The following is a 26,283-nucleotide window of genomic DNA, read 5'->3' as shown; positions in this document are numbered from 1 at the left end:
CTTGATGGCTCTCAACAGATGGCTCTGCTCCCATCTGCTGACTTGACTTTGGCTCCTCTTCCTATGCCCCACAGTGGTCCGGCGCGAGTTCAGTTGGACCTACTCCATTCCCACAGTCCTCTGCTCAGCCATCCTAAGTAGGATCGGGTTCGGGCCGCCCCGCCCCGGGGCGTTGTCGCCCAGACCTTCTCCCCATGGTCCTCTGCGTGCCCTTCAGGCCTCCTCGTCCGTTGCGGTGTCTCCGAAACCTTCTTCCCAGGGTCCTCTGCGCGGCCGTTGAAGCTCCTTTATGCGTGTTGAGGTCACCCCCACTGTACCGGTTTCTGCCAGACCTTCTTCCCAGGATCCTCTGCGCGGCCGTGCCTATCGCCTTTCGGCGCGTTCAGGCCCTCCGCCCACGTGGTCTCGCCTTGACCTCAGGGTCCTCTGAGTATCGCGCCTAGTGCCCTTCCGCGCTTTCGGACCGCCTCCGCTGGTGTGGTCTCGCCCAAGCTTCTTCCCAGAGTCCTCTGCGCGGCCGTGTCTAGGGCCCTTCCTCCCTCGCGGTCTCGCCCAGACCTTCTTCCCAGGGTTCTCCAAGTGGCCGTGCCCCAGGGAGTTTCTGCGCGTTCAGTCTGGACAGACCTCTGTCAGCTCTGCGCTGCTGAGGCGCGTAAGTGGAGTCGCGGCCGGGTGGGAGCTCGCCTCGCGGGTCTCGGCTTAGCGGTCCCGCGTCCAGCGGTGTGTGATAAGCCGTGAGGGCGCCGGGCCGGGCGAGCGGGCGGGCAGCCAGGGCCGGGGCCGCGGGGTCAGTGATGCCCGGGGCGGGGACCGAGGGCGGATCAGCCGACGGGCCCCAGGCGGCAAGCGGCTGCGGCCCGGAAGGCGTTGGGGTTTCGGCGGAGTTTGACAGGTCAGCGCGTAGTCAGCCCTTGTGGCGCTTTCAAACAACCGAGCCGGAATCCACACACGGTGGAATCCCTCTGTCTGAAGAGACCGGCTGCGTGGCTTCGGCGCGTTCGCCGGGCCGGGCCGCGGTCGCCGCTGGTGCGGAGCCTGGGGGTCGCCCAGAGCCCCGCGAGCTAGTTAGCGGACGCGGCTCACCTGGTCCGGCCCGGGTCGGCGCTCTTCGGTGCGCGGCCGCTGGGCGGCGTTTCGTCTAGGGGGGACCTTGCTTTTTCTCCGTTAACTGATGGGCGTTTGGGCTTTTGCGCTTTCTGGTCTCCCAGCCCGTTTAAGGTCTGTTCCTCCCGGGGACTCACAGACCGAGGCACAAACTTCTGAAATCTAAATTCTCCCCCAACCTGGAGCTCCGGGCCCGGGTCAGGCGTTTGGGCGGCCTCGGGTCTGGTTGTTTCGGGAAGGTTTGTACAGTTTTCTGTTCTCAGTACAGCACTCCTGGACCCTTGGCGGTCACGAGCAGAGCAGCCTTCGTGTGCGGGGCTCGCTGGAGACGCCGCCAGGCCGGCCGTCCAGTGTTGGGCACCGGGTGGGCTGGACACGAGCGGACGGATGATGTAGCAGAGCCGGGGGACGGGGGAGCTCATCTCCGAGCAGACCTAGCGCGTCTTCCGTGTTTTGTGTGTTCACGGACCGGTCCCCGAACAGAACCAGCCCTCAGGGCGCCTGGCCGGTGTGCTGGGTGACCCTCGCGCTGTCCCTGCCGAAGTCCGGCAGGCCGCACCTCTGCCAGCTTGTTTCAGACTGTAAACTAGCGGCCTCGTCCTTCAGGCCACAGTTTACGCTTTTTATTCGTGACTCCACTGTTTCTTTAGCACATCTTTTAAAAATTGGAAGATTCTTTAAATTCTGTAATTCTTTACAATTTTCCAGTTTCGCTCGCACGACATCGTGCGCATAAGGTTGTGTGACAACCCTCGTTTTCCCACTACCCCTGCCCTGCCCCTCCATCCTTCCCTCCCGCACTGGCACCACCGCTGAGCTCACTAGTGAGTCCGCTTCTCTTTTGTTGACTAGTTTGTTGTGTTGTTTCAGTTCCACCTGTGAGTGACATCACACGGTGTTCATCGTTCTCACTCTGACTTACTTCACTTAGTATAACGCCCTCCCAAGTCCATCCCTGTCTAGAAGGTCCTCCAAACTTGTTGATGCAGAAAGGCAGGCGTCTTTCCGATGAGCTTTGTTCAGGTGTGAGTTAGGTGCTGTCCACTGTGAGTTCAGTGTTAAGGAACCAACACTGTGTCTTATATAGGCTGCCTTTAATTGAAACATGCAAAGCAAGGCTTTGTACTGACTGGTTGATGGAAATGAAGCAACTGGAGGCTCGCACTGGCGGATACCTAACCGTGCTTCTGCAGGAGCAGTGGCTGGGTCTTGGGTCAGTCAGTGCTCAGATTACCTGTGGAACAGATCACCACCAACAGTGAGAGTGGACTCTGTGATCAGTTTAATTACTCAGAAAGCTCTGTGGGGATATTTATTCAATTTCTGTGGCTTCTAACATTTTTCCACTCCTGGTATTCATTTTTAATAAAGCCCTGGCAGTTTTGAAGTGGAGAAGAGCTAAAATAAAGCTACCATTCTCTTTATTCTACAAGTTGGGTAGGGACTGTGCTAAGTCCTAGAGATCCAGTCAGTAGTTAGTATACGGCCCCTGTGTTCTCAGCAGTAGCGTGGATTATAGTGTTACCTGTGCTGCGTGCAGTCGTGTTTGACTCTTTGTGGCCCGCCAGGCCGTCTGTCCATGGGATTCTCCAGACAGGGATACTGGAGTGGGGTGCTATTTCCTCCTCCAGGGGATCTTGCTAACCCAGGGATGGAACCCATGTGTCTTGAGTCTCCTGCATTGGCAGGCCAGTTCTTTATCGCTGAGCTACCTTGGAAACCCATGTGCTGTGATGTCTGTCTAAATGCTGTGGGAATTTAGGATTCATTCTGTTCAGAGTGTAGTGAGGTGTGTCAGGTTTCAAGGAAGAGAGGACATTTTGATATCTTTTTTCTTCTTAAATAATGGTTTTTCTACTCTTGCTAAATTTAAGAAAAGTTTTACAAACATGCGAGCAGCATGTACATAAGTGAAAATAAAATAAAGAATTTTGGTATCTAGTCTTGTTGGTCTTTATCCTCATAGTCAGCACTTCACTGATTACTGAGCTTGGTCAGCTGTGCCTCAGTGACGCACATACAGAATCCATCATGCTTGTCATCTGTGGCTGTCACTTAGGTTGAGCCTCTGTCGTTTCCTCTGCTGACTGTTGTAATGTAGACTCCAACTGTGCTCTCCTGCAGTTATTCACTGATGACAAGGAATGTTTCCAGGTGAAAATATTGTATAATTCTCAACTTAGAATTTCCACTGTTCCCCCATGTTTACAAACTAAAGTTTTAAGCTTTGAAAAGTGGCTCATTCATCATAACACTACCGGAATGGTGTATGTGACAGGAGGTCCATCTGCTCACCATTCAAAAGCCAATAAACAGGCCAGGTTGCTGGAAAGGAAAGTTTGCTTTGTTTCAGATGCTGGCAACTGAGGGGGAGTGTGGTGGACATCTGTCCAAAGACTGACTCTGCACCCTCTGTCCCCACAAGCAAGGGATGAGAGCTTTTATAGCTAGAGCTGGAGGGGGAGCGGTGCGGGCTACATGCAGAAACAGCACAGTCATCTCTTAGTCATCTTCAGATTGGTCCTCACTGGTCTTCCTAGCATCATCTTGGTGGTTTTAGGCACAATTAATCTTCAGTTCTGGGGTGCACTTCTTCCCATTTCTTTGCAGTTAGTTCTCAGAATTGTGGCAGCTTAAGTCCTGGGTTCAGTCTGGCCATAAAGTAGTTATGGCCATCAAGTAGTTAACTTCTCCACCTGTTGTTTTAGTATCTGTAAGACAGCTCATAGGATACGGTTCAAGGTATTACCTATAGTCCTTGAGAAAAAACTAAAGGTCCTTGACTACGCTTCATGACTACGTTATTATTTAGTCTCCTTCAACTCTTTTCCTTTGTTTCCACATTTTTCACTTTTCTGATTAAACTCATTCTTTGGAATTTTCCACAGACAAAAAGCAAGCAGAGGACATGGGTGGGGGGCAATCCCCCAACCCCTTTAAGCATTAAACTTAAAGCCAGCAGTCCTACACATCATGAGTAGTTATACCCTGTGACAACGTTCAGTTCAGTCACTCAGTCGTGTCCGACTCTTTGTGACCCCTTGGACTGCAGCTCGCCAGGATTCCCTGTCCATCACCAACTCCTGGAGTTTACTCAAACTCATGTCCATTGAGTCCGTGACACCATCCAACCATCTTATCCTCTGTCGTCCCCTTCTCCTCCCACCTTCAATCTTTCCCAGCATCAAGGTCTTTTCAAATGAGTCAGTTCTTTGCCTCAGGTGGACAAAGTATTGGAGTTTCAGCTTCTACATCAGTCCTTCCAATGAATATTCAGGACTGATTTCCTTTAGGATGGACTGGTTGGATCTCCTTGCAGTCCAAGGGACTCTCAAGGGTCTTCTCCAACACCACAGCTCAAAAGCATCCATTCTTTGGTGCTCAGCTTTCTTTATAGTCCAACTCTCACATCCATACGTGACTACTGGAAAAACCATAGCTTTGACTAGACAGACCTTTGTTGGCAAAGTAATGTCTCTCCTTTTTAATAAGCTGTCTTGGTTGGTCATAACTTTTCTTCCAAGGAGCAGGCAGCTTTTAATTTCATGGCTGTGGTCACCATCTGCAGTGATTTTGTGACAACATTACTAGACAGTTTTTCCATCCTGAACATTAGTGTCGAAAGTATCATTAGAAACAAAGCAATTACTTTCTATTGAGTGTCTGTTAACCAAAATCAGATCAATATTCCAGGAGAACTTTGCTTTTTTAACAGAGGGGAAGAAAAGGAAAGTTAAGTCTTGTATTTAGTTTACTGTTAATAGCAAAATTTATATACCTAATTATATTTAGTCTAATCTTAATCTTACAACATAAATTTTTTTCAAAAAATTTTTCAATAAACCTTTTATCATTTTTTGGATTTGAATAAATTTGTCCTATATTTTCCCCATTGAGAAACAGCTGTAGGACAAAATTATTACCATCATTTTTTTCAATAAAAACATTTTTGTATGCCTTTTTTTTGCCAACAACACGTTGTCTTACTTGTTTTTACCTACCGAATGCTTTCCTTATTATTTTTACACATCACAGTTTTTAACCCTGGAAACCATAACAAAACCAAGAAACAGGTAATTGAAATGTTATACCAGCATTTTCTGATTGGCAAATGTAGGAACATACTCCATAACCTCAAAAAACATACACTTTTAATAGCATAATTTTTTTAATAGTACATATATGTTTAATAAACCCAAACATCTTTAGTTTTCCTCTTGGTTTTATAAGAAGACAAAAGTAGGTAAATTTAGATTTGTTTGATTTGTAAGCACTTTTATTTTTTTAAACCAATTAAGTAGAGCTTCTTTACAAATTAACCTCAGCAATATCATCCAAAGACAAAAACACATACTGAGACATGCAAACATCCAAACAGAGATCTCACTGTTTTATCTTTTTACATTTTATGAATTAGGCATTGCAGTTAATCTTACCAGTTTATGGATAATAGAATAGCCAAATTTACATACTCAATTTTATTTTATTATTATTTTTTTTTTACATACTCAATTTTAAAAGGTTTTTTTCCTTTTTTTTTTCTTGGCTTGTAGTTTCACAGTTAATCCAAGGCTGGAGTTCCAAGCAACATGGACTATGTTTGTATTTCAGGGACATGATAAGTGTTAATCTCAAATTTTCCCCTAGGCTTATTTTTGTTTCCTCAGGGTCTGAAAAAAAGCATTTTATCAAGCCAGCTTTTCCTAACTGTATATGTAAAGAGAACTGGCTTTTTTTGAATTTTAAGAGTTCCATTTTAACCTCTCTTCTCTGGAGTCTAAAGAATTCTGTTGCCATACATGGTCCAAAAAAAAAATCATCTTTCTTTAGTCATAATTTTCCAGCTAAAATTTTTCTTAATGAATTGAACCTGAATTTCCATTTTACATAAGGCAACAAGAATACCAGTCACACAGATGGAATACACGCTCACACACCAATTGACAGATCTGTCATAAACCCTCTTCAAGGGTGACCAGTACGGAGTCACAAACAAACACTTCCCCAGAACGTCAAGAACACCCACGTAGCACTGTGCGTGTTAGTTGCTCAGTCGTGTCCAACTCTGCAGCCCCATGGACCGTAGTCCACCAGACTCCTCTGTCCATGGGATTCTCCAGGCAAGAAATACTGGAGTGGGTTGCCATTTTCTTCTCCAGAGGATCTTCCCGACCCAGGGATCGAACCCAGGTCTCCTGCATTGCAGGCAGATGCTTTTCCGTCTGAGTTACTAGCACTCACAAATGGGAAGTTTGCCTGTGTGCACACCGGTGGACTTCCCTGGTCTTAGGGCTCATCATCTTGTCCCAAATGTAAGTTTTTATTCCACCAAGGAAAAGTGTACATTGGCAGCCAGTGCTGAGCAGAGGGAGGATCCTCAAAGCAAAAGGTTTTGGCAGCTGCTGAATATCCCCCAAATGCCCTACTTGGGCTCACTCACCACGGACAGGTGGATACAGCGTCATGGCCACAGCTCTCCTCTGGAAGACCCAGGAGAGCCCGGTGCCGTGAAAGCACAGGAGCCAGCCCCGAATTTGCACCAAAATCTGTTACTGAAAGGGTGTGGAAGGTGGGGTTCGGCTGCTCATCACTCAAAAGGTCAGTAAACAGGCCAGGTTTGGTGGAAAGCTTGCTTTATTTCAGATGCGGGCAACTGTGCCGGGCAGTGGAGGACATCTGTCTGAAGGCCATCCCCCCTGCCCCCGGCACACAAGCAGGGGGTGAGAGCTTTTATAGACAGAGTTGTTGGGGGGTCTACATGTAGAAACAGCACAGTCCGCTCTGACAGTCATCTTCAGTCGGTCATCAGTGGTCTGACCAGCACCATCTTGACTGTTTTGGGTACAATTCCAGGATCCACTTGTTCCCATTTCTTTGCGGTCAGTTCTCAGGATTGTGGCAGCGCATGTCCTGAGTACAGTCTGGTCATCATGTAGGTAACTTCTCTACCCGGTGTTTTAGTATCTGTAAGACAGCTTGTAGGATATGGCTCAGAATAATATCTATAGCCCTTGAAAAAGAACTATAAAGCTCTTTGTGCTTAAGGACTACATTATTATTATTTAGTTTCCTTTTACTGTTTTCCTTTGTTTCCTCATTTTTCACTTTTCTGATTAAACTTAGTTTTTGATTAAAGTTTTCCATAGACAAAAGTCAGGCAGAGGACATGGTGGGGAGCAAGGACCATAGGGCCCTGCTCTGTTTCAATAATGCCCTGTCTTGTCTTTAATAAAGATGAGAAGAAGTCAGACAAGAGAGTGGGCTCAGTCACTCAGTCGTGTCTGACTCTTTGTGACTCCATGCACTGTAGCCTGCCAGGCTTCTCTGTCCATGGGATTTCGCAGGCAGGAATACTGGAGTGGGTTGTAATTTCCTTCCTCCGAGATCTTTCCGGCCCAGGGATCGAACCTGAGTCTCCTGCGTCTCCTGCATTGGTAGGTGGAGTCTTCACCACTGAGCCACGTGGGAAGCCCAGACAAAAGAGAAAGCCATCCTTATGTGGCATGTCTCCTTCCCACCTTCCTTCTGCCCTCCACCACTAATTAGAAGTGCTTTTAGGTGAGAAGGAAATAGATAAGAATAAAGGCATTGGGGGCAATCTTACTTATCTTCTCAGTTCAGTCACTCAGTCTGACTCTTTGCGACCCCCCAGACTGCAGCACGCCAGGCTTCCCTGTCTATCACCAGCTCCTGGAGCTTGCTCAAACTCATGTCCATCGAGTCAGTGATGCCATCCAACCATCCAGTGCTCTGTTGTCCCCTTCTCTTCCTGCCTTCAATTTTCCCCAGTATCAGGGTCTTTTCCACTGAGTCAGTTCTTCACATCAGGTGGCCAAAGTATTGGAGTTTCAGCTTCAGCATCAGTCCTTCCAATGAATATTCAAGATTGATTTCCTTTAGGATTGACTGATTTGATCTCCTTGCAGTCCAAGGGACTCTCAAGGGTCTTCTCCAACACCACAGTTCAAAAGCATCAATTCTTCGGCACTCAGTTTTCTTTATAGTCCAACTCTCACATCCATACATGACTACTAGAAAAATCATAGCTTTGACTAGACAGACCTTTGTTGGCAAAGTAATGTCTCTCCTTTTTAATATGCTGTCTAGGTTGGTCATAGCTTTTCTTCCAAGGAGCAAACATCTTTTAATTTCATGGTTGCAGTCACCATCTGCAGTGATGTTGGAGCCCAAGAAAATAAAGTCTTGTCACTGTTTCCATTGTTTCCCCATCTGTCTGCCATGTAGTGATGGGACCCAATGCTATGATCTTTGTTTTTTGAATGTTGAGTTCTAAGCCAGCTTTTTCACTCTCCTCTCTCACTTTCATCAAGAGGCTCTTAGTTCCTCTTTGCTTTCTGACATAAGGGTGGTGTCATTTGCATATCTGAGGTTGTTGATATTTCTCCTGGCAATCTTGATTCCAGCTTGTGCATCATCCAGCCTGGCATTTCTCATGATGTACTCTGCATATACGTTAAATAAGGAGAGTGACAGTATACAGCCTCGATGTACTCTTTTTCTTCTTAATATCACTTGAGTTCATCAATTTCTTGCTTACAACCACTGTACCTAGTTCAGGCTCTTACCTACCAGCCCCCAGAGCCTTTTTTTTTTTTTGTCATATGTTTTTATTTCTTTGGGAAAATACCTATCAGAAGACAATTCTTGGGTCATGTGGAAAATTCATGTTTAATTTCTAAAGAAGTTATCAGATTTGTTTGCAAAATTATAAAACCACAAAGCGTCTAGAAGAAAACATTAAAAAAATAGCTTCATAATCTGGAATGGTGCAAAGGTTAGACTCAGAAAGCAACAACCTCTTAAAAAAAGAATAGTTTGGATAACATCGAAAGTGAAAACTTCTCATTTAAGGTAACTCTACAAATGAACAGGCTCTGACACCTGTTTGACAAAGCACTGATGTCCAGGGTTTGTAAAGAACCACTGGGGTTCAAGGGCTGGAACCAGTCCTTTGTCGCTGCTGCTCTGCCGCCTGGGATGCTTGGCTTCATCTTCAAGCCGTTCTTCTTCCGTGAAGAGTACCCTGTGTTTACAGCCGTCAGCGGTGCATGAGCGTTCTGGCTGCTTCACATCCTTGCTAACTTTTGGTGTTGTCAGCCTTTATTTTTAGCCATTCTAGTGGGTGGAAAGTGGTGTGTCATCATGGTTGGTTTTAATTTTAGTCCTCGATTCCGAACAATGCTGAGCACTTTCTCCCGTGTTTATTGACATTTTATATCTTCCTTTGTGAAGTGCCTGCACAAATCTTTTGCCCATTTAAAACTGGGTTAATTGTCTTTTTATTTTTGAGTTGTAGGGGTTCTTTATATGTCCTTTTTATATCCTGGATATCAGTCTTTGCAGTTGCCCATTCATTTTCTTAAGAGTTGTTTTGATAAGTAGAGTTTTACATTTTGATGTAGTCATATTTGTCTTTTTTTTTCCTTTAATAATTATGGGTTTCTAGGTCATAAGTAAGAAATCTTGGCTACCTCCAGGTTGTGAAGATATACTTCTGTATTTTCCTGTAGAAGTTTTAGTTTTAGCTTTTATGTCTAGGCTAAAATCCATCTCCAGTTTTTTGTGAATGATGTAAAAATTATTTTGTGAAAAATATTAAATGTTCTTCCCGTACAGATCTCCAGTTGTTCCAGCGTCACGTGTTGAAAATGCCATTGTGCTGCACTGGAGCCTCTGTTGGGATTCAGGTGGCAGCTGATTTCTGGACCCTTCTTCTGCTCCAGTGTTTCGTCCTCACCGCTGCTTTTTGCTGTTTTGTTTTGTGTTTCACATTGTTAGCTGCTCTTGACTGTGCTGGTCTTCGCTGCTGCCCCGCCTGTCTCTAGTTGTGAGTGGGGCTCTCTGTTTCGGTGCGCAGGCTTCTCGCTGTGGTAGCTTCTCTTGTTGGGGAGCACAGGCTAGCGCATGTGGACTTCAGTAGTTGGGGCTCCCAGGCTCTGCAGCACAGGCTCAATAGTTGGGGGCCACAGGCTTAGTTACTGTATGGCATGTGGGATCTTCCCAGATCAGGGATCAAACCCGTGTCTCCTGTATTGGCAGGCAGATTCTTTACCACTGAGCTAATAGGGAAGCTCCCCACCATCCCCACAGTGTTTTAATTATAGTAAGTCTTAAAGTCATGCAGTGTAGGTCAGCAACTTCTTTGGTTTTCAAATTTGATTTGGTTAGTTTAGATCCTTTGCATTTTGTTTGAATCATCATCCTAGCAGTTTCCGCAAAAAAGTCTGGTAGGATCATGATTATGCTGTTATTGCCACATCATTTAATAGGGTACATTTTTGAGAGTGGTCTTATTAATCTTCCCTTTTGCAGATGAGAAAATTGGGGCCCAGAGAGGTTAAGGAAGTGTCCTGTTTAAGTCCTTGGAGCTCAGTCCTGATACACGTTGGACTCTGACCCTCATATTTTGCTTTACCACTGGGGATGGTTGCTGACCTGCAGGCCACAGCTGCCACCCCTTCTGTAGTTACGTTTTTGTTTCTTTCTTTTTGGTTTTCATTGTTTTTTTAAATTTTTATATTAGAGCATAGTTGATTTACAATATTGTGTTAGTTTTAGGTGGACAGCAAAGAGATTCAGTTATACATATACATGTATTTGTTCTTTTTCAAATTCTGTACCATTTAGGTTATTACCGAATTTTGAGTAACATTCCCTGTGCTGTACAGTAACTGGTCCTTGTTGGTTTTCTGTTTTAATAGATACCTATCAGTGTAGCAGCGAGTACATGTCACTCCCAATCTATCCCTTTCCTCTACCCTTCCACCCCAACCATATGTTTGTTCTAAAAGTCTGTGATGTGAATCTGTTTCTGTTTTGTAAAGAAGTTCATTTGTGTAATAAAGTTTTATTGGGACACAACCACACTCATTCATTTGCATATTGTTAGTGGCTTTTTGGGAGAAGGCAGTGGCACCCCGCTCCAGTACTCTTGCCTGGAAAATCCCATGGACGGAGGAACCTGGTGCGCTGCAGCCCATGGGGTTGCTAAGAGTCAGGCACAACTGAGCCACTTCACTTTCACTTTTCACTTTCATGCATTGGAGAAGGAAATGGCAACCCACTCCAGTGTTCTTGCCTGGAGAATCCCAGGGACAGGAGAGCCTGTGGGCTGCCGTCTATGGGGTCGCACAGAGTCGGACATGACTGAAGTGACTTAGCAGCAGCAGCAGCAGTGGCTTTTTGTTCACTCACTAAGTCATGTCCGACTCTGCAACCCCATCCTCTGCAGCGCACCATTCCCTGTCCTTCATCTCCCGGAGCTTGCTCAGACTCATGTCCATTGAGTCAATGATGCCATCCAACCATCTCATCCTCTGTCATCCCCTTCTCCTCCTGCCTTCAATCTTTCCCAGCATCAGGGTCTTTTCCAATGAGTCAGCTCTTCACATCAAGTGTCCAAAGTACTGTAGCTTCAGCATCAGGCCTTCCAATGAATATTCAGGACTGATTTCCTTCCTGACTGGTTGGATCTTCTTGCAGTCCAAGGGACTCTCAAAGGTCGTCTCCAGTGCCACAGTTCGAAAGCATCAGTTCTTCATTGCTCAGCCTTCTTTATGATTCAATTCTCACATCCATATATGACTACTGGAAAAACCATAGCTCTGATTATATGGACCTTTGTTGGCAAAGTGATGCCTCTCCTTTTTAATATGCTGTCTAGGTTTTCATAGCTTTCCTTCCAAGGAGCAAGCGTCTTTTAACTTCATGGCTGCAGTCACTGTCCTAGTGATTTTGGAGCCCAGGAAAATCAAATCTGTCACTGTTTCCACTGTTGCCCCATCTGTTTGCCATGAAGTGATGGGACTGGATGCCATGATTTGTTTTTTGAATGTTGAGTGTTTTTTTTTTAATAGCTTTATTGACGTTCACCCATACAATTCACCCACTTTAAGTATATAATTCAATAGCTTTTATATTTGCACACTTGTGAACTATCACCATCATCGGTTTTAGAACATTTTCATCACCCTGAAAAGTAACCCTGTGTCCAATAGCAGTTACTCCCCGTTTGCCCTGTTGTGCCTCCTGCCCCAGCTTATGGCAGCACTGATCATTTTTTTATAGTGGTTTAGTTGCTAAGTTATGTCTGACTCTTGCGACCCCAGGGACTGTAGCTCACCAGGCTCCTCTGTCCATGGAAAGTTTCCAGGCAAGAATACTGGAGTAGGTTGCCATTTCCTTCTCCAGGGAATGTTGAGTTTTAAGTCAGCTTTTTCACTCTCCTCTTTCACCTTCATCAAGAAGCTCTTTAGTTCCTCTTCACTTTCTGCCATTAGAGTGGTATCATCTCCATATCTGAGGTTGTTGATATTTGTCCCAGGAATCTTGATTCCAGCTTGTGAGTCATCCAGCCCAGCATTTCACCTGATGTACTCTGCATATAAGTTAAATAAGCAGGGTGACAATACACAGCCTTGATGTACTCCTTTCCCAAATTTTGAACCAGTATGTTGTTCCATGTCCGGTTCTAACTGTTGTTTCTTGACTTGAGGTTTCTCAGGAGGCAGGTAAGGTGATCAGGTATCCCCATCTCTTGAAGAATTTTCCACAGTTTGTTGTGGTCCACATAGTAAAGGCTTTAGTGTAGTCAATGAAGCAGAAGTAGATGTTTTTCTGGAATTTCCTTGCTTTTTCTATGATCCAGTGGATGTTAGCAATTTGATCTCTGGTTCCTCTGCATTTTCTAAATCCAGCTTGTACATGTGGAAGTTCTCGGTTTGCATATTGTTGAAGCCTAGCTTGGAGAATTTTGAGCATTACCTTGCTAGCTTGTGAAATGAGTGCAGTTGTGCAGTAGTTTGAACATTCTTTGGCACCGCCTTTCTTTGGGATTGGAATGAAAACTGACCTTTTCCAGTCCTGTGGCCACTGCCAAGTTTTCCAAGTTTGTTGGCATATTGAGTGCAGCACTTTCACAGCATTATCTTTTAGGATTTGAAATAGCTCAACTAGAATTCCATCACCTCCATTAGCTTTGTTCACAGTTATGCTTCCTGAGGCTCACTTGACTTCGCACTCCAGGATGTCTGGCTCTAGGTGAGTGATCACACCATCATGGTTATCTGGGTCATTAAGACACTTTTTATACAGTTTTTCTGTGTCTCCTTGCCACCTCTTCTCAATCTCTTCTGCTTCTATTAGATCCTTGCAGTTTCTGTCCTTTATTGTGCCCATCTTTGCATGAAATGTTCCCTTGGAATCTCTAATTTTCTTGGAGAGATTTCTAGTCTTTCCCATTGTACTGTTTTCCTCTGTAGAGGAAATACCCTGCTTCATTTTGTACTCCAAAGCCAAACTTGCCTGTTACTCCAGGTATCTCTTCACTTCCTACTTTACATTCCAGTCCCCTGTGATGAAAAGGGCATCTTCTTTTTGGTGTTAGTTCTAGAAGGTCTTGTAGGTCTTCATAGAACTGTTCAACTTCAGCTTCTTTGGCATTAGTGGTTCGGACATAGACCTGGATTACTGTGATGTTGAGTTGTTTTGCCTTGGAAACAAACCAAAATCATTCTGTCGCTTTTGAGATTGCACCCAGGTACTGCATTTCGGACTCTGGTTGACACTGAGGGCTACTCCATTTCTTCTAAGGGATTCTTGCTGATGGTCAGCTGAATTAAATTCTCCCATTCTCGTCCATGTTAGTTCACTAATTCCTAAAATGTCGATGTTCACTCTTAGCATCTCGTTTGACCACATCCAGTTTACCTTGATTTAAGGACCTAACATTCCAGGTTCCCATGCAATCTTGTTCTTTACCGCATCAGATTTTACTTTCATCACCAGACACATCCACAACTGGGCGTCCTTTCCATTTTGGCTCAATGTCTTCATTCTTTCTGGAGCTTTGTCTTTGCTCTTCCCAGTAGCATATTGGACACTACTGACTTGGGAAGCTCAACTTTCAGTTTCATATCTTTTTGCCATTGCATAGTGTTCATGGAGTTCTCAAGGCAAGAATACTGGAGTGGTTTGCCATTCCCTTCTCCTGCGGACCACGTTTTGTCAGAACTCTCCACCATGACCCAACAAGGGCTGCTGTCATGCTGCAGTGTCAAAGTGAAGCAGTGACAGAGACTGTAGAACCTGTCACACCTAACACGTTTACTCCTGACCCTTTATGGAAAAAGTTTGCTGACCCCTGCTTTTTAAATTTTTGTTTAAGTAATACATGTATGTATTTGAAAAGGAAATAACACTGAAATTTTTATCTTTAAAAAGACGAGCCTTGCTGCACTGTTGTTCACACCGGCACCACTCCTCAGGGATGCTTCATCCTTTTAAGTGTCTTCTCTGGCATTTATCGTTACATTCTGATAATATTCTCACTGCACTGTTTTTTAACAATTTTAGACACTAATTATTGACTAGGCCACTCTTTTTAGTGCAAGATTATAAATAAATTTATCATTTCTTAGCTGAAAGGTAACGTTTTATGATCATTTAGTTTTCTGCATTTTCATAATGTACATAAAGAAATTAACAAGCATTCAGCAATAGTTACCGTTTATTTAATACTTCATATGTGCCAGGCACCTTCTAAGGCAGATTTTAAAAACTGAAGTGTAGTGGATTTAGTGTTGTGTGAATTACTGCTGTACTGCACGGTGATTCACTGATACACATATATACACTTTTAAAGTATCCTTTTCCTTATGGTTTATCATAGGGTGTTGGACATAGTTCCCTGTGCCGTACAGTAGGGCCTGTTGTTATCCAGTCTGTGGAAAATCTTACACCTGCTAACGCCAGCCTCCCACTCTCCGCCCCACCCCCGCCTTGGCAACTACCTGTCAGTTCTCTCTGTTCCTGATTCTGTTTCATAGATAGGTTCGTTTGTGTCTTAAGTTCCACACGTGAGTGATACCATATGGTGTTTGTCTTTCTCTTTCTGACTTCACTTAAGTATGATCATCTCTAGTTGCATTGATGCAGTTTTATGCAGTTTCACACTGATCTTTACAGAACTCCTAGAAAGTGTAGGCACTATTGTTATCTCCATCTTCCAGATGATGAAATGTCACTGGAGAGCTTATGTGAGACTTCTCTTGGTCAAGACCTCATGGGTGATGGAGCCAGAAGTCAGCATTCGGAATGTGAGCTCTTAAACACTGTGCTGTAATGCCATGTGTGGAATCATATACTACTTGATGGTCACAGATTTGTGGCTCTGTAGGTAATCTGAGGATTTATACGCAGAGATTCATGCACAGGTCCGCTGAGGCCCCACTTGGAATCTGCTGGGTGTGCGGCAGGGCGGGGCCTCAGGTAGCAGGGGGGCCTCCCGAGGTAAGGCTGTGCACTGCCAGCCTGCGCACTAGCGTGGGCTCCATCTGACACACTGGCTCTCAGCCTGGAGCTGATGTCAGAATCGCTGGGTGGGCTGGCTTCTGAGTCAGTTGGTCTAGGGTGCGGCCTGAGCAAGGTCCCAGGAGATAAAGAAGCTGCGGGGACCATGGGTGCTCAGCGCTGTGTTCTTTGTGGACACGGGGTCTTCTGTGCCACACGACTCTTCCATGGCATCATGGTCCATGACAGTTCAGCTGCTGTGGCTTATGTTTCCTCTTTGACCCCACAGAGGTCAGGGTCACGATGCTCATATAGTTGGTGATCGTAAGCTGGTTATTGGCTCTTCTCTAGCGTGCTTTTGTAGTTTTGATTTTTTCTATTGCAAACATTGTAATTATAACATATACCACATTCTTACTGCAAAAATCACCTTTAGTAGCAGCGCCACGCTGGCAGAACTCAGCAGAAAGGTAGAAGCAGCCCCTGAGGGGTTCAGAGGCCTATTCAGCGACAGCCAGGCACTGAGGAGCTGCGCCCCTGGCCTGTGTTTAAGGCCCGTGGAGAAAGTGACTTCATCTGATTGTAGCAGAGACTTGCTTTTCACCATTAGCCTTCTTTCAGACCTCTGTTTTGCTCTTCTGTTTATTTAGAGTCAACCTAAACCAGCATGTCCGGGACTGAGGAAGCAGTCCTTGGAGGCCATGACAGCCGGCCTGCCGGTGGCAGCCCCGTGTTATGCTTCGGTCAGGTGAGTGTGTCCTCCTCCCTGGAAGGTATGAGGTAAGTGAAAACCAAGACGGTCTGGGGAAGCAGTGTGTACAGCACCATTATATACATGTAAGCTGTTATTTTCATCTAGAGACTTCATTTGGGCATCTCTGTTGAGCTCTGAGAGTGTATTGGAGCTTCAGCAGTGCTGGGGGCTACATTTAGATGTAAATTGTTTTTGAATAGGTTGCATTTTCATATGCTGTAACATTCCAAGTGGAGCAGACTCTGTGTGAAAAGTCTCAGTGTTTGCTGTCACTCCTGTCCCCATGGCACTTGGATCTCTCTTTTTGGAGGCATCCAAAGTTTCTGGGGTTTATGGAGATACTCTTTGCATATAAGGGGGATTCTTGCTTTGTCCACCCACATTCTGTCTGTCTTAGCAGAGATCTGTGTGTATCGTTCCACTTGAATGGGGCCAGGGGCGAACTACCAAGGCGTCGAAAATCTCATTACAGAGCGGTGCAGTTCTCCGTGTGCAGGACGGGAAACGGTTGAATTGGAGGGCACACGGAAGCAAGGCTTCCCGCCCTGTTTTCTCCTCTTTCACGTCTACATAAAGGTCATGAGAGATTCTGAGACGGGAAGTCTTAGTCTCTTGGTTGTGGTTGGAGAGAGTTGTGGTAACATGGTAGTCACGTCTGAGGCAGTGGTTCTCCCAATGTGGTCCAGTGACCCTGGGGTCCATAGGACCTTCCAGAGCCTGTGAAATCAAAGTTATTTTCATAATACTACTAAAGTACTCTGCCTTTTTCACCCTCATTCTTTCATGAGTGAGGGTGGAGTTTTCCAGAGACTGCATAGCATGTGCCGATGTCATTGCTCTGCTAGTTACTGGAATGTGTGCCTGTGAAGTTTTAATTCCTTGTATTGATAGACAACCCACATGAACAGCAGCTCATGGGACCCTCAGTACGTCTGAGCGTAGGATTGGCAGAAATGCCAGTCGTTTCCCCTTTCTGGTTCCAGTACCAGTACACAGTGGAAGAACACCAGGCTATCCAGAAGGCCCTGAGGCAAAGGCTGGGCCCAGAGTACATCAGTAGCCGCGTGGCTGGAGGAGGCCAGAAGGTAGGCAAATTTTCTGCCTGAAAAGTGGGGGCCCGTGATGCTGACTGTTGGACGGGGAGGAATTTTAACAAGGTGTTTTGTCTTCTTTATTTTTCCCAGGTGTGTTACATCGAGGGTCACAGGGTCATTAATCTGGCCAATGAAATGTTTGGCTACAACGGCTGGGCACACTCCATCACACAGCAGAACGTGGGTGAGCGCGCCCTCCTGGCATTGCCGCCTCCCGCCGGACGCGCCGCGGGTGAGGGCCGGGGGGGCGTGCTCCGTCCCGGCAGGAGGAGCACGGGTGAGGCAGGTCAGCACGCCCTCACCTGGCTGTCTTTCCCACCCTAGATTTTGTTGACCTTAACAATGGCAAGTTCTACGTGGGCGTCTGTGCGTTTGTGCGAGTCCAGCTGAAGGTGAGGGTGACGGAGGAGACGTGCGGCGGGAGAGAGAGCGGGCGCGGAGGCTCTGGGCCAGAGTGGGCTGTGCATTCACTCGGCCTTACTCAGGCGCCCGAGAGAATTTTGAGGAGCTTGTTCTCCTGCACATTTTTAAGTGACTATGTTCACCACATAGACAAACAGTTGCAAGGGTGCATTTTTTGGCATATTGTAAAATTCTACATTCTAAAATAAATCTGCTACATCTTTTTAAAATGTACCAATGGATTCTATATATTAATACCATAGAAGATGACATACTGTCATCTATTTTTAAAAATATGTATACAAGCTACTTTTTATTTGAGCAAGTTACTCTTTAGTCATCAGAAATTTAACATTGTTTCTTCTTGAATACATATTTCCATCCCATTTCTCCACCGGCTTTTTTTTTAAATAATGCAAAGTGATGCTTTGTTTATTTTTGGCTGCATTGGGTCTTCATTGCTTTGCAAGGGCTTTTCTCTGGTTGCGGTGAGCAGGGCTACTCTGGGTTACAGCACCTGGGCTTCTCACCGCAGTGGCTTCTCTCGTGAAGCACAGGCTCAGCAGTGGGGCTGTGGGCTCAGGCTCTGGCTCGGGCGAGCAGGTTAGTTGCTCCATGGCACATGGCATCTTCCGGGACCAGGAATCAAACCCGTGTCCCCTGCATTGGCAGGCGGATTCTTACCCACCACACCACCAGGGAAGTCCCCTACTGGCTTATATTATATGATTGAACATCTTTTATTAATAACTATTATACTTCTCTGCCTGTGTATGTTTGTGTATGTGTAAAAATTTGGAGGGGGGAGTAAATTTCCAGTGATCTTAAGGCTCTCTATTAAAACATTTCTTCTGGATTGAGTTACTATTAATATTACAGGTGTTATTAACACACAGTAGAGTCAATTGTGTTTATTTTGAAGAGACAGCAAAACTACATCATAATATAAAATTTTATGGAAAATGCATTTCTTGACAAGATGGATGAAGCGTTTTTTTCTATTGTTAATATATCTATAGTTAATATTACTTATTCCTAAACATTTAGAATTAATTCTGCTCTGACTTATTTTTGTAAATAGTACTGAAAACCTTGGGCTTCCCGGGTGGCGCAGTGGTAAAGAAACCCGCCCGCAATGCAGGAGATGCAAGAGACACAGGTTCGATCCCTGGGTCGGGAGGATCTCATGGAGAAGGAAATGGCAACCCACTCCAGTATCCTTGCCTGGGAAGTCCCAGGGACAGAGGAGCCTGGTGGGCTATGGTCCATGGGGTCACAAAGAGTTGGACATGACTGAGCGCACACACACACAAATTGAAATCCTTATTCACATTCGCTGGGACTGGAAAGAGTTTCATTATAGTGCTATTCATTTCTTGGACTGTTTCTGAGTTATATTTCAGAATCCCAGTGTTATCATCAGAAGTTATATTCGGCTGTCAGCTGACAATTTGATCAGGCCTACCTTTGCTTTTGGTGGAAGCCGAGAAGCATATTCCACCTGACTTGTGAGAGGGTTTGCTAGCCAGTCATTAGAATCAGTTATATATAACATTTCAAATTTTCCTTTTTCTTGGTATCCCCAAGGTTTTTCTTTTTTTAACTTTTTCATATTGGAGTATAGTTGACCAATAATGTTGTCAATTTCAGGTGTAGAGCAGAGGGGACTCAGTTATACATGCATCGTTCTTTTTCCAATTGCTGCCCCATTTAGGTTATTACAGAATGTTGTGCTGAGCTCCCTGTGCTGTACAGTATGGCCTTGTTGGTTATTTTAAGTACAGCAGTGTGTATATGTCTATCCCACTCTCTGTCCGTCCCCACAGGCTTTCCTCCTGTGCGGTAGTGCACCTTAGTAAGACCTGGGCTGGCTTAGACACGTGCCTTCTTATGTAAAGAGGGAGAGAGAGAGAACTGTCTTGACACTGAGCCCTGGCACCTGTGGGTCCAGATCTAGTCCAGGAGGCGGCCCCGGCAGGACTGTCGCCCAGTCTGAGCGTGGCTGCTTGATGACGAGAGCTGTGAGGGATGGGCTCTAACCCCTCACGGTGGGGCCTGAACACCTTTTCTGCCCCCAGGATGGCTCGTATCATGAAGATGTGGGCTACGGTGTCAGCGAGGGCCTCAAGTCAAAAGCCTTGTCCTTGGAAAAGGCCAGGAAGGAGGCAGTAACAGATGGGCTGAAGCGGGCGCTGAGGTAGGCAGGCGCCGGCTGCTTTCAGACCTGTCCCCGGCCCCGCCCCCGCCTCACCCTTAGCCCCAGACGGCTCGTTTCCTGCTGTCTTTCCCTTCTGCATCCTTACTCCAAGGCCCTCTTTGGGGAGTACGAGGTAGGAGCCTGTTCTGTGCTGGACTTTGCCTTCCCCACCCCTGCCCTCCACATGAGCCCACAGGTTGCTTCCTCGTTGTCTGTAACGCACCTGCATAGTTCTTTGTTATGTGTGTGCAACACAATTAACTTAGTTACACAGAGCAGGATTTTAATCTTTTTGGGGGTTAAAGATGCCTTTGAGAATTGAATTACCAGAAAAAAATACAGATAAAACTTGCTTTAAAAATTCGCAGTGCCACAGCCTGTAGGGGATCTGAGCTTCTCACTATAGAAGTCTAGTCGTGAAGGTTGTGCCCTGAGCGTGTGTGCTTATGCACTGGGGGTCGCAGCGGTCCCTGGGAAGGGATCTTAGCCCTGGAGCTTGTGTTCCACAGCGGGAAGGACCAGCCGGCTTTGTGAACGACTGACTCACACCCTGTGCTCTGGGGGCAGGGACGTGCGACTGTCCTGCTCACTGCTGTGTTCTCAACCCGCTTCCACTCTGTTTTACCCTTAGAAGTTTTGGGAATGCACTTGGAAACTGTATTCTGGACAAAGACTATCTGAGGTCACTGAACAAGCTTCCACGCCAGGTACGTTGGAAGTGGGGATGGTGACTGATCCCCTCGTGTCTGAGTATGTGGTGATGGAAAGGGACGTGTCGGCCGGCTCTGTAGAGGGTCGGGAACGTGCACTTCCGCTGTCTTGAGCTAGCAGGAACCAGTGGGCTCGTTTACCACCGAGGACGATGAAGCAGAGTCCACGGTGGAGAGGAGTGTGCTTGGCAGAGCTCTGAGATGGGAGCACAGGGCCCTCCCAGCCCATTGCCATTTCTTCCAGACACCCAGAGCCTCACCGGCCCAGCCCTCCCTCTTCCGCAGCTCTGCGCCTGGAGGGGCTGGATTCCCATTTGTGTGGGTGCATGTCACGTGACCGCACTTGCCTTTGGAGAGAGGGGTCTGGAGTCCAGTGTGACCTGGGCTGGCCGGGCGCGGGAACGGCCCTGTGGCCTGCTGAGTGTGTCTGTGGTTCCTCGGGCCCCTGCAGAGCTGCCACCTGCCTGGCAGCCTCCCTCTGCTGTACTTCCGGGTCTTTTTCTTGTGCTGCCCCTCATAGAGGTGTGTGTCAACTGGCAGAACTTCGTTTCTTTCTTTCCTTTTTTAAAATCTTTTTAATCTATTATTGGACTCAGTTTGCTATTAATAATATTGTTTAGGACTTCTGTATCTTTTTCATGAGGGATATTGTAGTTTTGTTTTGTAGTCATAGTAAGAAACAAACAGGAGCCCCCAGTGGTGCGGCGGTAAAGAATCCGCCCACCAGCGCAGGAGGGCCCTGGAGAAACGGACGGCAGCCCGTTGCACTGCTGCCCTGCGCCAGGCCGCTGCCGGCCAGTGCCCGAGCAGCCCACCTCCGCTGCTGTGACTCTGCTTTGGTCTCACGGTGGCCTGAGTGTTGGCACCTCTTAGCTGGTCACTGCAGCTCCTACAGGGGAGTTCCGTCTGTTTACGGATACCTTGGTGTCACTGGGAGGGAGGGCCTGGAGCCTCCTAGGCAGCCATTTTGTTGACATGACTGTATTTTTTCACTTTTTTTAAAATGAAGTACAATATATACACAGCTGTGAAAGTCATAATGGTACAGCCTGGTGAATTTTTGGAAGTGAACACAGCTGTCTCCACCTCAGATTAGGGAAACCGGACATAACAATTCTCTAGAAATCTTCTGCTCCCCCCACTCCATGCACTTTTTTTTTTTAAACTTTTGGCCGTGCTGTAGCTTCGTTGCTGTGTCAGTACCCGTGCTTTTTGTGCACAGGCTTCTCACTGTGGTAGCTTCTCTTGTGGAGCACAGGCTCAGCATGTGGGGTCTTCCTGGACCAGGGATTGAACCCGGGTCCCCTGCATTGCAATAGTTCATAGTTTACTGAACCACCAGGGAAGGCTGACTTTCTTTTTAAAGCAACTTTTTTTTTTCAGTCTTTTAGTCAGGTTTATTCCTGCTTTTAAACTTTATATAAATGGAATTGTATGGTGTGTGCTTTATAAAAAGTGTTAAAAAGTACAACATAGCTATGTAGACAATGGGCACGTGATAAATGTTCAGCTGGATGAATTTTAAGGCACACACACCCACGTAGCCAGCACGCGAGTCAGGTCGAGTATCACCGCTTCCCGGAGTCTCCGGGTGCTCCCCCCGCCCCCATCACTGCTGAGGAGACCACGCTCACCACGGGCTAGTTCTGATTGTTCTTTGCTTTTGGGACTCACATTATGAACTGTTCTGTGTCTGGCTGTCATTCCACGTGTGTGATTCATTTGTGTTGAATGTAGTGGCATCTTCTGTGACATGAGTCCACACTTGGTTTTCCCATTCTGACTTAATAGACGCTGGAGATTTTCGTAGCTTTTGGTTGAATAGGGCTGCTGTTAGCATTCTTGAGCATGCCTCGGTGTGCACACACGCATTTACTGTGGAAATTATTAGCGAAGCTCAGAGGGTTGGGCATATGCTTGGTTTTAGTAGGTTCTACTTCCAGTTGTCCAGTATGGCACATAGCAAGTATGTGAGTTCCAATTATTCTGTATATTCAACAGCATTTAGCTTTGTCTTAAAATTTTTTTCAGTGCTCATTTTCAATTTTTTTTTGTGGTGGTAAAATATACATAAAATTTACCTTCTCAGACATTTTAAGGGTGCAGTTCAGTTGTACAAAACACTTTGCTAACTGTAAAGTGTTAGCATTTTACAGTCTGTAACTGTCTGTAACTCTTTGCTGTTACAAAACAAGTTCTACCCACTGCACGGTGACCCCAGCTCCCTCTCCACACAGCCCGGCACCATCTGCCTTGTCTCTGCTTCTTGCTACCCTTGGTGCCTCTTGTCAGTGGAGTCATCTTTGTTCCTGGCCTGTTTCAATGAGCATACCATCCTCAAGTTTCCTAGCGTAAGCTCATTTCCCCTAAAGTTTCCTTTTTTTTGGCAGCAGCATGTGGGGGCTCAGTTCCCTGACCAGGGATTGAACCTGGGCCTTTGGCATGAAAGCCTGGAACCAGGGAACTCCCTGCAGAAGCTCATTTCTTTTTGACTGACTGACTTCCCAATGTAGATAAGAAATTTCACAGTGTAATTTTAATTTTTAGGTTATCTTTACCCAAACGTAGTCGTCTCAACCTGATACTCCGCTATTCTGTGAGCCTCGCATTACTGAGTGAGGCTTTGCTTGTGGAGCACAGGCTCTGGGTTTCTGTAGTGTGACTGATGGTGCATGATCATTTCCATAGGAAAGTGTGTCAGGCACAGTTGCCAAGTAAAGATTGAAGTTAGATTTTACAGAGCATTTTGCCCTACATAAAAACTGAAGTGAAAACTCTGTTAACACAAAATGGCACAGGTGGAAAATGCAACTGTTTTACTCCACATAGAGTTGAAGTTACTTGCACTTGTGGATCCTCTGTCTCAGCTTCTCAGGACCTCGAAGGAATGAGGGCAGCGAACTGTGGAATGCGTTCAAGGAAGGGGCAAGAGCAACTGAAGGAAATTATTCTCTCTCCTTATTAGCCGCCTCTTGAAGTGGATTTAAGTAACGCAAAGAGACAAGATTTTGAACCATCTGTTGAACAAGCCAGATATAGCAGCTGCCAACAGAATGCGACTCTGGAACCCCCTAAAGCCCAGGAGGTGACCTCACCTTGCAGACTGAGCCACTCAGCTGGCCCCCACGCTATGACACAGGGGGACAAGGAGAGCAGCTCCAGGTATGGCCGCCTGCCGTCTCTGCTCCTCCCCCCACTTGCACCTTCTCAGCAGCACGTGGGTCCCTGAGCCCCCTTGGGAACTGTGTGCTGTTGACCAGGTAACTCGGAACCCTCCCCTACACCTCACTGGTCTCCTGTTGCAGAAGCCTGGCCCCTGGTACCGCAGAGAGCGAAGCCACGCTCCAGCGGAAGCTCCGGCAGAAGCAGCTGCAGCAGCAGTTCCGCGAACAGATGGAGAGACAGCAGCGGGCCGCCACCTCTGCTCTGCCCGCCGGAAGGACCGACCAGGGTGAGAGGCTGGGGGCACCTCTGCCTGGAGCAGCAGGTTCGGTCCAGACCAGGGCTCGGCACACATGGGGCCAGGGCTTTCAAGCGCCGGGTCCTGCCCCATGTTTTCCCGTGGGTGAAGAAAACAGCCACTGACGTCTCCAGAGCCGGACCTCTCCGGTGCCAGAGCTGCTTCGGGCCTCAGTTACTCTGGCCACACAGACATGAGCTCCTTGTGAGGCAGAAAGTTGGGTGTGCAGGTGATGGGGCTTCTGGCAGTTCTTTCTCCATGAGCTCGCGTTTTTTTCCGAGTCCAGATTCACTGGGAGTAGTAGTTTTGAAGTCTTTTCCAGAGACTATAAACAAAGACAAAATGGATTTTTCCCAGCTTCTCCTTAAAAATTATTAAGGTTCTGAGGCCTTGGTTTCTGTTTAGTTCTTTAAAACTCCCCTCAGCACTGGCCAGCTGAGATTAATGAAGGGAAAAGCCCACAATGGATTGTGCTGGGGCTGTTCTTAGTAAGAATTATTCTGGTCTCTAGCTTCCAACCCAGACTTTTCAGTTTTTTCTCTAGGTTGATGAGAAGAATATGGTGTTTTCAGCCCTAGTCTATACAGATGAGTAGGTGGGACTGGACGCAGGGCCCCGAGCTCAATGCTGGCTCTGCGGGGTGTAACCAGGCAGCTCTGCACGCACCCCTGAGGCTGCCCAGCCCCCCGATGACGGGAGCTCAGCCTGCCCCTCTCTCTGCAGTGCAGCCGCCACCGGTGCCTGCTGCCAAGCCCAGCCTCCCCAGGACTCACTCACCTCCAGAGCCACTCACCCAGAGAGACCTGCTCCCAGGTAAGCGGAGCCAGAGGCGTGACCTAAGGCCCAGTCAGTACACACGCCAGGTGCCTGTGAGTCACTGGTCGTCACACACACACCTCAGAAGAGGCACAGGGATCTTCACTTCTGTTGGTTCTGCACCAAGGGATGCGAGTGGCCCGATGCTGGGTCGACTGCTCGCGCATGTGCAGCTCCTCTGCTGCACCTTGGAGAGGCCTGGTGTCCTTCCACAGGACGGGGCCCTCACCACACAGAACCTTCTCGTGACCTGCTCTTTTCTCTTGTCTGTTACATTTTCCCTTGCAGACAGTCTTGAAATGTGGGACATGGCTTTGGATGCAGAGGACAGCGTGCTCAGGCCCTTGTTGAAACCAGAACCACCGCAGACCCCTGCCATCTCGGTCCTAAAGAACCACATGGAGACCCAGAACAGGATCCCACCAAGCCTTTGCCACCAGAATCCACAGGCACAGTCTGGACCCTGGCACCTCCAAACTCCCAGCCTTAACCAACACACCACAGGTAGCCGAGTGTTCTAGGAGCAAACACCAAGCGGAGCCTGGGTGTGTGTGATTCACTGAGTCAAAAGCAGAATGACATTCCATTTTAAGAAGTCTGGTGGACTCCTGTCAGAGGGGCAGCAGTTTAAGAACGTGGAGGACTACTAGTTTAAAAGCCAAAAGTTCCCCTGGGGTCCCGACCTGAGGGCTAACTCTTCAGCTGTATTTAACAGCTGTGGTTAAACGCAGACCCATCACTATTTCTCCTGTAGCTTGGTCTCGTGTTAAAGGAGGGATCTGTCCTAACAGTTTTCATTCTTGGGCTTTTGTGGTTTAAAGTAGGTCCAGTAGGACTGTTAGCTAATGACTTCTGGATTGCATCAGCTGTTAGTTTACTCCTGATTTTAAAGTCACTGCAGCTGTCTGAACAGTTTCCTTCTCCACAGGCGACTGTGATTCCTCTAGGAAGAATCACGACATGAAGAAAAGGAAACTGGATCCACCTTAACCACAGCTCAGGTCACCTCCTAAACTCTGTCCTGATGGGACTTCATTTTGGTCATGAAATGACTGCTCCTGCCTGAGGAGTGCGCTGTGCTTCAGGGCTCCACCTGCTTCATCCTGAACTCTGCCTGAGGACTCAGCACCTGCTCACATCAACTCGGGCATCACATCAAGCTCTGTAGAGACTCGGTGCCTTTTCTTGGGCTCCTCACTCTTTATTCCTAAGCTATTATGTTAATGCAGACAGAAATCACCTCGGCCTGTGGTACATCCCTGAGTGACTGCTGACCTGTTGCCGTGGGGCCCCCCGTTTCCTAACGCTGTCACGCAAGATTGCAGTCTTCATCACTATTGTTCATTGGCTCATGAAACTACTTCCCTTTTCTCCTAAGACCAGAGAAAAGGCATTTTTAAGAAAGCAAAATTAAATCCTACCCTGTAACAATATAA

General features: G+C 46.8%; 1 protein-coding gene across 34 annotated transcripts; it reads left to right on the top strand.

The window, feature by feature from the left end:
* Positions 1-585: 585 nt before the first annotated feature.
* RAD52 (RAD52 DNA repair protein) lies at positions 586-26,283 on the top strand. Of its 34 annotated transcripts, none has more exons than XR_015164443.1 (12): positions 586-652; positions 16,065-16,162; positions 17,152-17,253; positions 17,353-17,446; positions 17,587-17,654; positions 19,743-19,861; positions 20,493-20,568; positions 23,537-23,733; positions 23,877-24,022; positions 24,760-24,844; positions 25,136-25,351; positions 25,776-26,283. XR_015164443.1 is itself a non-coding variant. In XM_086402582.1 (12 exons), the coding sequence occupies exons 2-12, from the start codon at positions 16,082-16,084 to the stop codon at positions 25,835-25,837; spliced, it is 1,251 nt and encodes a 416-aa protein (XP_086258708.1). In that variant the 5' UTR covers positions 586-652; positions 16,065-16,081; the 3' UTR covers positions 25,838-26,283. The 34 variants fall into 34 exon arrangements, 20 of the variants coding, with proteins under 20 accessions (XP_086258708.1, XP_086258702.1, XP_086258707.1 ...); XR_015164441.1 differs by having other exon boundaries at positions 17,353-17,494; XR_015164442.1 differs by having other exon boundaries at positions 17,060-17,253.

The sequence above is a fragment of the Bos grunniens genome, chromosome 5, assembly GCF_055505025.1.
Source record: "Bos grunniens cultivar Pamir isolate PY7600 chromosome 5, Bosgru_T2T1.0, whole genome shotgun sequence".
NCBI classification, from domain to species: domain Eukaryota; kingdom Metazoa; phylum Chordata; class Mammalia; order Artiodactyla; family Bovidae; genus Bos; species Bos grunniens.
The sequence above is the reverse complement of the archived record's forward strand: the minus strand, read 5'-3'. Positions and strand labels throughout refer to the sequence as shown.

Excerpts from the sequence above, each read along its gene's own strand:
- RAD52 (XM_086402574.1), top strand. Across the intron at positions 17,495-17,586 it reads TCCCGCCGGACGCGCCGCGG|ATTTTGTTGACCTTAACAAT; the intron begins GTGAGGGCCGGG and ends TTCCCACCCTAG. Across the intron at positions 24,845-25,135 it reads CCAGAGAGACCTGCTCCCAG|ACAGTCTTGAAATGTGGGAC; the intron begins GTAAGCGGAGCC and ends TTTCCCTTGCAG.